The sequence below is a fragment of the Poromitra crassiceps genome (assembly GCF_964638095.1).
Source record: "Poromitra crassiceps genome assembly, chromosome: 4".
NCBI lineage: Eukaryota > Metazoa > Chordata > Actinopteri > Beryciformes > Melamphaidae > Poromitra > Poromitra crassiceps.
Window position 1 is genome coordinate 133,572 of NC_139626.1, and position 16,737 is coordinate 150,308.

The window sequence follows — 16,737 nt, forward strand, 5'->3', positions numbered from 1 at the left end:
CCATAATTGAGTTTGCCGTAAACATTTGATCAGCAAGATCTGAAAGTCAATGAATGTATGAAACAAGCAGCAAGAACTTACTTAAGGAATTTACTTAATTCTTACTACGCTTCTATAACCCTTTCAATTCAATGATAAAGCCAGTAATTTTATGACCAGTGCAGTGGGGAGCCTTCAATCATCTGTGGTGGGTCACCACCACTGCAAGAAAAATACCACTTCTAGATCAAATTAGAATTGAGCTCAGTGTCAACAAGTAGAAAAACAAGCGCAGGTCTTGTCTGTAGAAAGAATGCTTATGTACCATAAAGTATTTCAAATATAAATAGCTATAGTGTGGCATGCCCTAGCAGAAGCAAAACAGAGATGGTCATGATAACAAAATCTATCTACAAACAAATGAGAGAGAAAACCCTGGAAGTGCCATGGTAAAGGTTCTCCATATCAACTCAGTGCTCAACAGCGGACACCGTTAGGTAGAGTAGAGGTTTATGGCATTTCTTAAAAGGGGCAATACAATGAAAACATGGGTGTGCATAATTATTACAGGAATTAGCCATTTTCAAATCGGGGAATGTCTTTACATCCTAGAGGTTGTACTGCAACTAGTCTGACAACTGAAAACAACTGGAATCGACTGGAATCTAGATTCGGATCAAGAAATCTTGCATGTTATTTATTACTTTTTGGTCTTTTCCCCCCACATTTATCTCACAAATTAAAAACAGAAATTGCCCATAATTCTCTGGTGTTACAGGTGTTAATGCACAATGGGTACAAACAAGTGAATTTGTTCCACAGATCTGAAGACACCTTGAGGTGCATAGTCTATCAAATCATTACCTGCTGCACTGTGCCACCAGTGTCCAGGTCCCTAAAAAGCACAGCAAAATGCTGTGATCTGAAAAGCAGTGAGACAAAACACCTCCTTTAAGATCAACGGCTTTGTCCCATTTACGTTTTCAAACATGATTGGGTATTTGTATCTCTCATAAGGACGAGTGGGAAACAGTAGGAGTAGAAAAGAAAACTGCCAAATTTTGCATGTGTGTGTACACACACAAACACACACACCTGACACACACACACACACACACACAAAGAGGGTAAAATGACGTACAACCATCATCCTTCAAAAAGGTAATTTAAGACAGAATTGAATCAACTGAGACAGAGAGGTTGAATATGGATAGGGAGGTAGATAGATACAAGAGGCAAGGAGAGAAGAGAAGGAGTGAGGGATACTGGTAATCCCATCTAGCTTATGATTCTTAAAAAATGTTCCTTCAATCAAAGGGGATCCAGATAATCTCATCTGTAATCTCAGTTTAAGTGCAGGAATGGAGAGTGGCTCTGCCCTCTCCCTCCTCTCTGGGTTTTAGTTAAAACCATGTTCAGGGCTCGCTCACTAAGTTCATTGTTTTGCAGATGCTAGTTGCTGCCGCCACAGCAGCGGCCGCTGCGGCCCTGGGGGGCGGCTTCCTGTAGGTCCACTCCAATCCTGGTCCGCCCCGCTGGTCCCGCTCCGCCCTGAGGATCGCTCTTGGGTAGCTTCTTGGCTACAGGGACAGAGTCACAGACATAAGACGTTAAAACGCAGCAAATTTAAAAGTTCAAAAATGTCAATTGCACTTTGCAACAAAATATAGTGTAACAACTATGAATGGGAACTTATGAACTTATGAAACTGAAAAGGAAAAAGACAGAGACTGGGCGCTGTTTTTCTATTCATTAGCAATAGTTTATTTTTCCTAAGGTTGAACCAAATCCAACCATCTAAACAGTGTATACTCAGTAGGCCAGGTCAGGGTCTGTTGTAACAATTTTCTCTTTCTAAAATGTATGTTAAATTAAACTTGCAGAAAAACGGCACTGTAATCTAAAGCGTTACCTAAAGCAGTGATTCCCAACCAGGCGTACGTGGACCGCTAGGGGTACTTTTCCATGGGGTAAGATTTGGGATTACAATTGATTTAAAAAATGATAAAAAAACAAATCCCAAGACATGAACTAGCTACAGGAGATGGATGGATAAATGGCTCAAACATCTACTTGCTGTCGCTCCAGATTCAGGTTTAGGGGAGGAGCCCGGTGACAAAAGGAAAGAAGAGGCCACGCCCAAACACCGGCAGTTCAGTGAAAAATATATTTGGATATATTTGGATTTAGACTACTCATACGTCCACGGACCCACCACAGTGTTTCTCCTGTGGCGCAAAGAACGGGTGAGGGATACTATTGGCATGGCAAAACAGCTAAAGGAGTACATATGACAAAAAAGGTTGGGAACCACTGACCTAAAGTATCTATTGTCTGAGGGAGCGGCGATTCGAATCAGATGTACATTTCACTCTGTAGAAAGATGCTCTTACCAATAGCCAAAAAGATTTCGTTGACATTCATGGCAGTCTTGGCTGAGGTCTCCATGAAGAGTAGACTGTTGTCATCAGCGTATGCTTGTGCCTCCTGAGGGGAACATTATTTAGATGTTTAGGATATTATTAGACATTTACTGCAGGGAATGGTGCAATTCACTTTTAAATAGTAATGAATTCAGGAAGTGGATTTCTGATCTTTTGAATATATTTAGCTGTAAAAAAAGAGAGGCTTAGGTTAAAAGCTTAAGTCTTATCTAGTAGTATGTTGTGGTTTTGATTAATATTTTTTGAAATAATTGAAAATAAACTGACTCCAACTTGGGACAAGAGCCATCACAAAATTGATCCAAGGCAACACCAGAGGGAAATGTGATGACCGTGCCATCTCCAGATCCACTAACATCCGCTGGCATGATATACTGTATATCATATCTTCATACCTGAAGGTCTACGGTTCTCTTGTCAGCGATGTCAGCCTTGTTGCCAGCCAGAGCGATCACTATGTTGGGACTGGCTTGTCTCTGCAGCTCCTTCACCCAGTTCTTTGCTCGTGTGAAAGTATCCTGATGAAACAACAGGCTTGCCTGACATTGGTCTTAAAGGAGAAGTCATCACCCTGGACACTATTTGCATTTGTTTTAAATGTATAACTAAGTAAGGTGAACAGAAATCTTTGAAATTGGTGCAGTATTGACCAAGATCGCGTCAGTTGGCAGCCACTTTTCCCACATGCCCCTACTGCACTAAACAAGCTTCTTCTTTTTTTTACCACTGACAGGATCAGATTATTCCACCATGACATTATTATAGAGAGATATAATCGATATTTATCTTCTGCTTGATCCAAGTCTCACAAGAGTCTCGCTCAAGTCTCACAAGAGTTGCATTGTTTGCCGGAAGTCAGCTGTTGTGGGGAAAGCTGGGGGCTGCCATGTTTCTGGTTTTGGAGTAGCTGAATGCTTTTGTAAGTCATGGCAGAATATTTATCTGATTTCGAGATTATGGAGGACGAGGCATTTGAATTTGATGGCCACCTGTATTTATTTGAGCCGGACTAACGTTATATGGATTATAAATTCAGGAAACACATTTAAATGACGATGAATCAGTCAAATTCAAAAAGGATTGGGTGGGTCAAATCTTTTATAGCACTTTTTCTTCCAGGAAAAGGGGGGTAATTATTTTAATAAGGAAGAACCTAGACTTTAAAGTACATGCTAGCTTTTCTCATGAAGAAGGGAGATGGGTCGTGCTTGATGCAAGTATTGAGGGTCAGAGAATTACAATAGCAAATATCTATGCACCCAACATAGTGTCCCCAGACTTCTTTTATGTAGTCGGCAATGTGATTAGGAAAATAGGGAATAACAATATAATTTTAGGAGGGGACTTCAATTTAGTTAGAGACACACTGATGGATACATCTTCTCAACCCAGAAACATCAGTAACAAAGGGACTGTTGCGATGGATGTGATGTTGAACGAATTGGGTGTAGTGGATATCTGGAGATTGCTGCACCCCCAACAAAAATAATATACTTTCTATTCAAATCCTCATTCCACATACTCTAGAATAGACTACTTTCTGATTTCAAATACACTGGTGAGTCAAATAGCAGACAGCAGGATAGGCAATATTATATTGTCAGATCATGCACCAGTTGAATTAGTAGTCTCATCAGAGGAGAGGGTGCAGCGGTCTCCAAGATGGCGCTTTAACAACTCAATGTTAAATAGTGAAGCTTCCTGTATATATATTAAAACGGTAATTGATGAATTTTGGCAACTTAACGAGGGCTCAATAGATGATAGCGGCATAATGTGGGATGCATGTAAAGCCTATGTAAGAGGCAGGCTTATACAACATAGCTCATTAATAAAAAAAAGTAGAGAAACAGAAGCTGATTGAGTTAGATCGGGAAATCAAAATACTTACAAATCAACATAGTCAATATCCAGACCCAGAAATTTGGAAGAAGTTAAATATATGTAAATATGAGATGAACAATATATTTCAAAAGATAGCAGAATTTGATCTGTTCCGAACCAAACAAAAATATTTTGAGCAAGGGGAGAGGGCGGGTAAAATATTAGCAAATAGGGTCAAACAATTACAAAATCAAAACATTATACCCTCCATTCGTGCTAAAAATGACATTATTATTACAGATAAAAAGGAAATAAATAACATCTTCACAAGCTTCTATCAAGATCTATATACATCACAAGTAACAACAGACCAAGATAAACTAGATGCATTTTTCTCTATGATTGAATTGCCATCATTGTTGGAACACCAAATGGAGTCACTAGAAGGAGACATTTCTATTGAAGAAATAAACTCTGCAATCCGTAGTCTCAAACTTGGGAAAGCACCAGGTGAAGACGGGTTTACCCCGGACTTCTATAAACGATTCAGTGAGACAATATCTCCAAGACTGTTAAAGGTGTATCAAGATTCCTTACTGAAGGGCAGCTTGCCTACTAGCATGACATCTGCTACTATTACACTTCTGCAGAAGAAAGGCAGAGACCCTCAGTATTGCGGAAACTATAGACCCATCTCCCTCCTTAACATAGATGAGAAAATCTTAGCAAAAATTCTTGCAAATAGACTCGAAATAGTGCTACCAAGCCTGGTGCACCCTGACCAAGTGGGGTTTGTGAAAGGAAGGAACTCAGCTGACAATCTCCGTAGGCTGTTACACATTATGTGGAAAGTTAGGAATGATGAAGAGCCTACAGTGGCCTTCTCACTAGATGCTGAAAAGGCATTTGATAAGGTTGAATTTTCATTTTTGTTTTACACCCTAGAGCGATTCGGAATTGGTCCATCATTTATTGGATGGGTGAAGTTGTTGTATGCTAATCCAATGGCTTCAGTTTTGACTAATGGAATTACCGTATGTCATCGTCCTTCAACCTAGGTCGGGGGACCAGACAAGGGTCGCCACTCTCTTCTCAAATGTTCGCACTATTTCTGGAACCACTGGCCATTGCATTGAGGGCCAATCAAAACATCAAAGGGGTAATTACTGGGCAAGAGGAGCATAAACTGCTTTTATATGCAGATGATATTTTATTGGTTTCCAGCAACCCTCAAACAGCAGCTGTAAACATTGGATTAGTCATAGACGCATTTTCAGCTATATCTGGATATACAATTAATTGGAGTAAATCAGAGGCTATGCCTCTATCTAGGTTTTGTCCACCAGCCATTAGGAAGGACTGGCAGTTTAGATGGATGCCGTCAGGTCTGACTTATTTAGGGATAAAACTAACCCCAGGGTTGAAAGATATAATGCAAGCTAACATTGCCCCAATAATTGAATATATTAAAACTTTAACACAGAACTGGGCCAAAATGTGTATATCCCTTCTTGGTAAGATAAATTTAGTGAAAATGATAATAGCCCCTAAATTAAATTATATTCTATATATGCTCCCCCTAACTCTCCCACCTCAATTGCTCATTCAATATGATAAAGTAATCAGTGACTATTTGTGGATGGGAAAAAGACCTATGTTTAGTGGTGCCAAAATGTATGCAGCTAAGGAAAAAGGTGGTCTATCTTTGCCTAAATTAATCTGGTATCATTATGCATTCTCACTCTTACAGCTATCCAAGTTCAATCTTTCTGTAAAACAGATACCTGCCTGGGTCAAGATTGAGGAAGAACTGGTGTCTCCTTCATCTTTAGAATCCTTCCTAACACAATCAGACAGACCTATACCTTTTAAGAACCCTCTTCTGTCTTTTGTTCGAGAAACTTGGAACCAGTCACACAAATTAACTAGAGCTAACCCATATCTAACACCAAGAGCCTCCGTTTGGTTTAATAAAAAATTTAAAATTGATGGGAACTCTTTCATGTGGGAGGACTGGGTCAAGTCGGGAATTTATGTCCTAGGGGACTTAGCAGGAGAAGATGGGGCAATACCCTTTGAGGACATCAAGAATGACTAGTTTGGACTGGACAACAAACATTTCTATAGGTTCTTGCAGATTAGGCACTGTATATCCTCTGTGACAGGTTCCTCACTTGACCCATTAACTGAGATTCAAAGAGTATTTTATCAAGACTGCTATAAAAGAGGAGGTGCATCAAGGTTTTATGATGTCATCAGAGATCATCAGGCACCCAACCTGACAGGCTTGAAATTAAGCTGGGAGAAGGATATTTGTGAAGATATTTCTGAAGACTCTTGGAAGAAGTTAGTAGCCAAATGGCATAAATGCTCTCGAGAAGCACAGTCACAACTTATCGTTTACAAAGTGTTAAATAGAAGCTATTGGACCCCCAGTAAGCTAGCCAAACTTAAGCTGAGAAATAATGACACCTGCTGGAGATGTGATAAAGATGTGGGTACGCTTGTACATATGCTGTATGAATGTGAGAAGGTTAAGAACATGTGGGACAAAATTGTAGTATTTTTGAGTGAAATACTGAATAAAAAAATACATAAATCTCCTGCGACATGCATATTGGGTTTGTTACCAAAAGATACCATATTGTCTAAATATCAAGGGATGTGGTATAGAATGGCCATGATATCTGGTTGTAGAATTGCATTAAGACATTGGAAATCACTTATTCCCATTACATTTGAGGAATGGTTGGAACTACGGTAATGTGTCGTACAGCATCTTATGAAAGGGTAACTTATAGAGCTACGGGAAGAGAAGATGTCTTCACTGAGATATGGGGTCACTTTTTGAAGCTAACCGAAAGGTCTAAAGACTAAATGAAGTTCTTCCCTTCTGATAAGATAACAAGTATCATGAGATATAAGATCTGACCACGTGGTATATATATATATTTTTCTTTTTCATCAACATTTTTTGTTTGTTGTAATTTATTTTCCTTTTTTCTTTTTCTGTTTACTGTTATGTCTTTATTTTGTTTTTATATAATATATGTAAAAAATATGTAAATCTATGTGATGATGGATGGGCTATACCATATAAGAATTGATTTCTGTATGTCAAGTGATTTACGCATAAACATCAATAAAAAAATAATAATAAATAAATTGAAGAGCGGGGGCAACGGGAGCTTCTCTCTCTACCAATGTGAGGGACAGCAGGCAGAGAGAGGGTGAACACGTTGCTGCCAGGTCACGCAAGCGTTCATTTTCATTAATCCGAGCATCAGTTGCAAAAGTGAGCAATTGTCTTAGGATATACTGATGCTGTGTTTTCCCCCGTGTGATTACATTGTAGCCATTGCAGCTGCTGACTGCGATCTTGCTCAGTACTGCACCAATTTCAAAAGTTTCTGCTCTGACTAGTTAAAAGCAGCTACGAGCAAGATTTTCGATTGTTATTAAACAGTCTAAATTTAATATCGATGCATCACATCTTACCTCAAATAGTAGACAAGACCAATGCCGAGTAGTCTCGCTTGAACCCCGAGTGAATTGGCCAGTGTTGTCTTGACGATTAGTCTGTCTGCGGCCGGGGCAGATCAGGAAGTGAAATGAAACGGTTTGCGGCAGCCACTTCGGCCATAACCACAAAATAACAAAATAACTTCCAAACAAACTGTTAGAATATAACGAGAGATGTTCGCGAGAGTAGCAAGCCCCTGCATGGCGTTCTCCGTGTTTATGGTCTGTTGCTAGGCAGAGCGAAACAGTTGAAGGCAGGCAGCTGCCGTAAACCGTTTCATTTCACTTCCGGGTTTATCCGGCCCGCCGGTAGACAGATAGAGAGAGAGAGCCTGGTGACGCGAGGTTAGACAGACACAGACTCTATAATCATCAAGAGAGCAATCTCCGATTCACACGGCTTTGGTCTCAGCTACTATTATAGGTAAGATGTGATGCATCAATATTATAATTATACTGTTTAATAACAATCGAAAATCTTGCTCGTAGCTGCTTTAAATGTGTATAAAAAAATAAAATAAAAATAATAATAATATAAGGCCCAGGTTGAAAAATACAGAAATTCTCTAACTCATATAGTCCATATAAACTCATGTGAAGTCGACCTCCAAGTAACACTGGCCGACCTGAGGATTTGATGTCACTACTTAACACATACACAGGTACAGTATGTGCACTAAAAACAACCATGTTCAACCACAGTGAAAAGTACAGTAGATTTTTTAGGCCCCAGCTAATTAATTTGATAGAGAACCTGTCTTCAATAAAGATAAAAATGTATAAAACAAGTAGTTTTATCAATCCCACTGAGGTGCCATATAGCAGTGTGCCATACTGCCATTACATTTCAGCCTCGAATCTAAAGCAAAGCAAGAATTTTGTGGCTACTGGCTAAGTTCTGTTCACCACAGTTGAACCACAGAGAGGGGACCTACTGCGTTGGTAATGTCGTAGACCACGATGGCGGCCTGTGCTCCTCTGTAGTACATTGGAGCCAGGCTGTGATAACGCTCTTGGCCCGCTGTGTCCCAGATCTCAAACTTGACCGTGGTGTCGTCAAGACAGACAGTCTGGGTGAGGAAGGCAGCTGTGGAGAGGAAGGAGACAGTTCAACAGTGGAATGACAGTATGACAGTTGGACAAGTGTATTGGATTCAGTACCCATTCACTTCTCCGCCTTGTAAGGTCCTGTCCAACTGTGCGTCTAATTTAGTGCTAGAAGGTTTTGTCATCTGATGTGGAGAGCATGCACACTCAAATTCCTCGCTCAGAAATAGGTGATTTGTTGGTTACAGGGATGAGGAGCAAGAACTTTCAGTTGCTCTTCTTCCAAGTCGATTAAAAATGCATATGTTACAGCATGACACGTGGGATTCGGGAGAATGACCATAAAAATCACTTTTAATTGCTTAGCAAGGAAACTCCACTATTGACCAGTAATTACTATAACGGATTTTGCAACTGACACTATGTTCATGGTGTCTATTCTGTTTAGCCTAATTTGACAGCATAGGTGTCAAAAACCTGAGAATGAGGAAATCATAATGGCAGCGGCACGTTATACCTTTTTTTACATTAAAAGTACCACTTATACCTGTAAAGCACAATGGGCTAAGCGTTAAAAATAGGCCATTGACATTTTCACATCACCTCCCGATCCGTTGAGCTGCTCCCCCTCCGGGCTATTCCCCCTCTCTCCTCCTCTGAGCAGTTTGCTCACACAGCTGCGCATTGTCAGGTTAGCCAGAATCAAATGGAAACTTCTGGTCAAAATGTCAATAAAAAGCCAACAGGCTCTGGCAGTGGGTAACGCAGGGGTATGTGTGAAAAACACACAGAGGTCATACGACAAGAGAGGTCATGGCGATCCAACTTTTGGGGGATGGAGCGCTACGTCACGCTCCGCTGGCCAATCTAGATGCCACGCACGCACGCACGCACGCACGCACACACACACACACACACACACACACACACACACACACACACACACACACACACACACACACACACACACACACACACACACACACACACACACACACACACACACACCTCTGCTTCACTAGTCTCTTCTTTCGTTCTACCATAAAAAATCCGGAATATATACAGTATCTGTTCTCTTCACAATAAAAATCCTCCAGTTAGCACTTGGTTTATCAAACAGAAACTAAACTATAAAAGAGAGAAATTAAACTGAAGATACAAAATACCTACAGCCTTTTTAAGAAGAAGGCAGAAAGGGAGGGGGGGGGGGGAGTGAGATCCGCCCACCCCGACGTACCACAGCTGGACTACAATACGCCTATATGCCTTTGACTGGTGACAGAAGCGTTGTTGGCACAGGGAATGGACGTAGGGCTTTGCAGATTATAGGGAAATTTGAGTGACAGAATTTGGCTTCCGAATTGCAGAGGAGTTTGAATGACGGAGGTCTGTTCAGTACGCATTTAGGTTTCTGCTGCTGTGGCACGTTCATGCTTGCTCTCTCTTTGTCTCAGTGCATTAAAGAGAGATTTTCTTATGCAGAGTCAAGAAGACAAATTGTTTAATTGGGCTCTTCAGCTCTTTTGTCTGGTGTGGAAAAGAAACTGAAGCCAATGGGGCAATATGGATCAATAAAAAAAAAAGACCAATCAGATTTGACTATGCAAATTCTTAGTTGGGGACACGCTAGTGATAAGACTACTTTGTCAAAGCCAGTGAGGCAATGTGCACATTCACAAGTGGAATTTGATTCGGATCATAACATAATATATGCCATTCGTTAAATCATTTTATCCAAAGCATGAATGAATGAACACCTTTTCATTATAGGGGCCCACAGTGGTAACCTGACGCTGCCAGATGGTTACCACAGTGGGACTCAAACCCGAAACCCTGTTAGTATGAGTGCAATGCTTTACCTATTGAGCTAGACAGGGACTAGAACCCCGAACACAGACCGTGTTAGCGTTAGGGATGGGCATTTAAGCAATTTAAATACTCGAGTACTCTCCTTCTATCATGAACGAGCACTCGAGTACTCGCGCGGGGGGGGGGGGGGGGGGGGGCGGTGGGGGTCTGTGTGATTACTATGGTAATGACGGAGCAGGGGTAATCTGCTGTGTGTGGGGCTGTTCACACATAACATTTGCATTTTTGCATGGAGAAAGCGTTACCTGGAGCATGTGAGGAGAGGGACTGACTGACTGTGATATTAGGTGAGGTGACGCTAAGCTAACGTCTAAAGCCTACCTCAGACAGCATCTCCGATGGTTGGATGGATGGCATTAGCGCTTCGGAGCGGACAATATTGTTGTCAAACAAGCGAAGGCTCAATTCCAATACATGTCCATTGTCCAGTATCATCCATTTTACTTTATGATCACTGTTACACTAACGTAAATCCACGGATTACAAGGTCCGGTGTTCTGCCAAAAAGAGAAAACTGACCACTGACCAGTGTGATTAACGTTGCAGCTGCAGCTAAATAGTGATCACCATGAAACGATTGTCTCCCAAAAAGCGATTCTTTCTCCACATTTCTTGTGACTAACGTTATGGGAAACGACAGTGTAGTCAGTAAACTACTGCAAAGTTTTGAATGAGTTTTATCGGGCGTGCGCTATGAAGAAGCGTGCATCTTTCTCCTTCGGGAGCATATCTTCAGCCACTATTTTCGGGATGAGCTGGAAAACTTCCGGTTAAAACTTTCAAAATAATGTTACTTAAACAAAAGTAAATAGCTTATTTATGCACGTTGGACGAGAAAAGGCTATTTCAACGAACGAAGCAGCAAACCTTGTATCAAAATACTCGTTGTGATGTTATATGGCGTGAAACTATGGCTGTAACGCATTACTCAAAATAAATAAGGTTACAACTTTTATTTTGAAATCAACAAAGCGGATGACGTACTTGTACATTCTGGCTGACTTGACGCCCGTGCAGTTCATGCTGCCAGATCCACATAACGATGCATGCGTAGATTTAGACCATTTTAAAGGGGTGGGGAGTGGGGCGAGTACCCGAACAGCGGAAACGTTACTCGAGTACTGACGTTATGAACGAGTACTCGAGTACCCGAGTACTCTCGCCCATCCCTAGTTAGCGTGATGATCTGTCCATTGAACTATATCGATAGACAGGAGCATAATCTACTCATTAAGATTCAATTTCAGTTCCTCAACAGTCTAGAGATGCATCTCTGTATCACTTACCTCCAATGGTACTTTCCTGGTATTCATGGAACTGGCCTTTGACAAAACGCAGCACTAGGCTGGACTTGCCCACCGCCGACTCGCCCAGCAGCACCAGTTTGAATTGGCAGATCTTGTTGGCTGCTGCGGGGCCATGAGGCCTGGTTGCTCCTCCACCGCGCCCGGCCGCCATTGACAGAAACAGAGACTGCTCTGGATGAGAGGGCCTGAGCTGGGCTGAAACTGTGGCTGGCGAGGGGTAGACAAGACGTCTGGATCGGGCAGCAGAGCCAACTCCAGAGGCACTGATGGTGAGCGAGGTCAGCGGCTGAACTCCTTGTGCCAATTAAGCACCAGACGGGACAAGTAGAGGTTGAGTGACCCAATCTAACGAGAAAAATAACACCACAGGAAATCAGCTGGTAAAGACCACGTTCTCAGGAAAGCATTTGGTGACAAAAGTCCCCCCGCACAACACTGCACATTAGATGGAAATGGGAAAAATAGTTGAGGCCTTAGAGTTGATAATATAAATACACTGTAACTAGTATTTTGCTTTGACTTTGACTGAAATGGCTCTTAACAGCTACATGCCGCAATATTTATGACATCATGCGCAAGTAAAGAAGGCTTTATGATGTGTGACAAAGATTGTCAATTCCCCCCTCCCCCCACAGCTCATGCTTTGCTCATTGTTTCTTCTAATAATAATAACGCTGAATTGTCTTCTCCCCGGGTGATGCCAGCCACACCACCAACTAGCTCACTGTAGTGTAGCTAGTCATCATTATTTAGTGGCCTGTGGCCTCCTGCAGCTGGCAGAGCTAACATAAAGGTAAACAAACACCACATCATGTGACAGTCCCCCCGCACTTCCAAAACAGGAAAATGTGGCCAGCCAACAAAATCACAAGTTAGATGCTTGAACCCAGCAAATTGACGCAGTTTAACTCAGTCCATAGATAACAAAAGTATAAAATGTCACTTGCATTTCGAGGCTAGCTTACATGCAAAAACAACAAACAGCGAGCTATGATTATCCGAGGTTGTCACACAGATTAAACAACACGTTGCCGCCGTCGTCCTTACCAAAATACTGAAACACAAACTCCACTGCGCCCCGTAACTTCTAAATTATAACGGCGCTATTCCTTGTTTATAGCAGCCGAATAGCGTTACTTTCAGGCTGAGCAAAATCATACTCGCTCTCACTTCCGCCTTGTGCAACCAAAACACTTCCTGGATTTGTGCGTCACGTGACAATGTTATTTTTGTCACGTGATAATCTTCTTCTTCTTCTTCTTCTTCTTCTTCTTCTTCTTCTTCTTCTTCTTCTTCTTCTTCTTCTTCTTCTTCTTCTTCTTCTTCTTTAAATTTCCGGCAGACTAGGCACGGGTTGGTGCATTGCTGCCTCACACTGTTAAAACTACGTCACTGCATCTCTCTCACATTATACACACACACACACACACACACACACACACACACACACACACACACACACACACACACACACACACACACACACACACACACACACACACACACACACACTTAGAAAGAAAGACGGTAGAGGGTGGTGTCTACATAAAATATGTAGGCTACACCACACCGTGAAATGAAATAATTTACTGTGAAATACACTATAGGTTATTTTCGTTCTTTTTTTTTAATAAACTGGATAATCTATCTCGTCTACAGTCTACCACAAGGTGGTGCAACATGATAGGGAATAGGCCTAACAAATCAGCAGGCTTTTATCAACTAGGCTACAGCTGCTTTTAATTGTGTGACATCAGCACTCCGCTCCAAACTTTCTGCAGCAATAATAAACTGAAAGAAGTTGAATATTTGTCCCTAAGATTGGCTAATTAGCCTTTATGAGCTGTGCTTAAATTGTTTATGTTATAGAGAGAGGCTGGAGCAGGTTGGTAACACCTGTGGTGGTTTAAATCAGTTAAATGCATGGTGGGAGAGAGTGCTCTTTGAATTCTGACTTCTGATTTGTGGTGCAAACATGTGCCTATACTGTACTAGTGGCTCTCAAAGTGGAGTGGAGGCTATGACCCTAATTTTTGGGGCTCGACCCACGATGATTGATGGGATGGGGGGCTGACACATTCACATTTCAGCTACCCCCCCCCCCCCCGATTTCTTTGTACCCCTCATAACTGACAGCCTGATATTTGAAATTGGCTACAGCTGCGTACAGCGAACAAAGGTTGAGCCACCTGGCAGACCATGGGCACTGTTCCCATCTGTCATTAACTGCTGTGTCTTTTCTAAAGCACTTTCATTAACAACACATCAGTGTGGATTGCCAGCAGGTATAGGTATCTAATAACCATCCACTCCAAACTGTGGGCAGCCATCTTCGCCTAAACCTTTTGAACCTTGGAAATGCCCTGGGCACAGACACCAGTGCCACCTTCACCTATACTTCTGTGTTTTCCCTAATGTGGAAAAGTGGTAGGTTGGGAACACCACGATACATAGAAAAACATGAAATATTACAGATGGGTCAGGGTGACATGACTGTGGCAGATGAGTGACAAGCAAGTGAAAAAGTGACGGTCATTTAAGCCGTAGCAGATACAGTTGCTGTGTTTGAATTGTGTGACAGTGTGCACTGCACATTTGGGAGTATTTTATTTCTAGTGAGAAGTTACAAAAACATTGATAGAAATGCTTTGGCTGTGCTTTATTGCAAGGATCAAAGTGGAGCAACAGGGTCTCTCTCAGGAGGAATATACTCATATATATCAATCACTCATATGACAGTTCTGCCCGTATCTTGTACTGTATCTAAATGTTCAGAATAATTGGAAGCATATCTGCTCATTAATCAAATCCCCTCCTGAAACACAGCCCACAAAAAGACCATTGAGTTTATTAGCAAGGCTATTAAAGGGGGATGATGAGATGATTCAGTCATTCCACCTACTTTAGGCTATAGGAATACATAGCAGAATGAGAGAAATGGTTTAAATCTCAAAAGACTAACAAAACTCAAATACTCTTACAATATGAAACATTTGAAACGAAACTGATCTGATATATTTCTTTTACACCCCTGTCATAATAGGCCTACTGTTTTTGAAGGGAAGGTTTCTAATTTCAAGAATCATAAATAGCTAGCCTCAACGCGAGACTCGTCAGTCATTCTTCGACTGATGAGTCTCGCGTTGAGGCTACATAAATAGCCATATGATTTAGGAAGATTTCTTGCCATACCCTGCCATACCATTCAGACCTGAATGTTTATGAAAATTGCCCTCAGAGCAGCAAATTAATGTTTTTGCATGTATATAGTATAATCTGCTCTGAGAGCAGTAGGCTATTGAGAAAGTGGCCTCAGACCAGACTGTTTATGACCCTATGGGTCAGAAAACCTAGCCTGGTAAACCAGCCGGTCACTTGAACTCACATTTCATTTAGTTCTACCAGAGGTCTGGTAGAATTGAAGTTGTTGCATAATTATTGAGAAAGTGCCCTCAGACCAGAATGTTTATGAGAGGAGCCAAAATCACTTTTTTGCACAAGGACCTGTATGGACATGGTCAAAAGGGCTGGGTTGGCTATAATCTTTAAAATATAATTGTTTTTTTTCTGATGTCTTGTCAGTTTTGTTTTATTCTGTTGTTTGAAAATATGAAACATGGAGATATTTGTTTCTTCTTCAGTAAGCGACAAGGTTGGCACGGTTATCATACCAAAATTTAAACTAGAGACATGTGACAAAAATAAAAAAAAATTGTGTTGCCACCGTTGCCACCTTATAGACAGTTTTAACTTGACAACTATGGGGCAGCATAAGGGACAAAATTAAGATTACTGAGAAGCCGTCGGAGGCTATATCTTTGCCAAAGCCAGCTATGGATCTGGCCAATGATATGCCGGCACTGGCAACTGAGAGACCGTCGGTGAGAAATGAGAAGCCGACTATTCATTTGTCTTACCAAGCAATCCACTGGATCGGCTATTGGATCGGCTGGTCATTAGCTTGTCTAGGCTAGCTACTAGCTTGGAGAGGCTAGCAACCCATTGGATCGGCTGGTCATTAGCATTTCTAACCCCACATAGGATAAGCAATAACCACGCCCTGTGGCACCGGGATTCAGGTGGTGGTAATGCAACATTTAAGGATGCCAACCGCCATAAAACACAGAAGAAGAAGCTGAGAAAAAGGAAGTGCTGTGGGGTTGCAGCTGGTGAAAACCTCTATAGGTGGTAGTGATTTGTGAAAATCTCAGCATTAGCCCATGGACTAAATGTTCATGGGCTTTACTTTGATTCCAACATTTACTCTTTATTAGGATACTTTACTTTGTGCATTTGGTATTGACATTTAAGCTACAGATAACTGTGCTCCAGAGTAAACAGAAATCGGAGAACCCACACAACTGGTGCTAATTTCCTCACAGAGTTTGAGAAGTTCCTACAGAGTTTGAGAAGAGTTTGTTTTTGATTCTTTGTAACTGCTAAGTGTTGCTAATGTATGCTTTGGCAATGTAAGATGCACCTTATCATGCCAATAAAGCCATTTGAATTGAATAGAGAGAGAGAGAGAGAGAGGGGGGGGGGGGGGGGGGGTCACACATGAATGAATGAGTCACACACAGTACTCTCCCCACCTGAACAACTCCCAGTTCTAGCCTTTGGGCAAAGCAACAACTTGTTTTGAAAATACATAAACTAGTAGTTATAAGTCAGGTATGCCAATTCTTCATCATTGAATCTTTCGTTTCTGCAGCTCTTTGACCAGTCCATGAACCCTTGTGTGTTAA

General features: G+C 41.5%; 1 protein-coding gene across 2 annotated transcripts; it reads right to left on the reverse strand.

The window, feature by feature from the left end:
* Positions 1-473: 473 nt before the first annotated feature.
* Positions 474-13,178, reverse strand: LOC310774714 (ras-related protein Rab-5C-like). Of its 2 annotated transcripts, XM_083634839.1 has the most exons (6): positions 13,040-13,178; positions 11,972-12,337; positions 8,705-8,856; positions 2,819-2,941; positions 2,373-2,466; positions 474-1,559 (listed from the first exon to the last, which is right to left on the reverse strand). In XM_083634839.1, the coding sequence occupies exons 2-6, from the start codon at positions 12,141-12,143 to the stop codon at positions 1,432-1,434; spliced, it is 669 nt and encodes a 222-aa protein (XP_083490965.1). In that variant the 5' UTR covers positions 12,144-12,337; positions 13,040-13,178; the 3' UTR covers positions 474-1,431. The 2 variants fall into 2 exon arrangements, with proteins under 2 accessions (XP_083490965.1, XP_083490966.1); XM_083634840.1 differs by lacking the exon at positions 2,819-2,941.
* Positions 13,179-16,737: the final 3,559 nt, after the last annotated feature.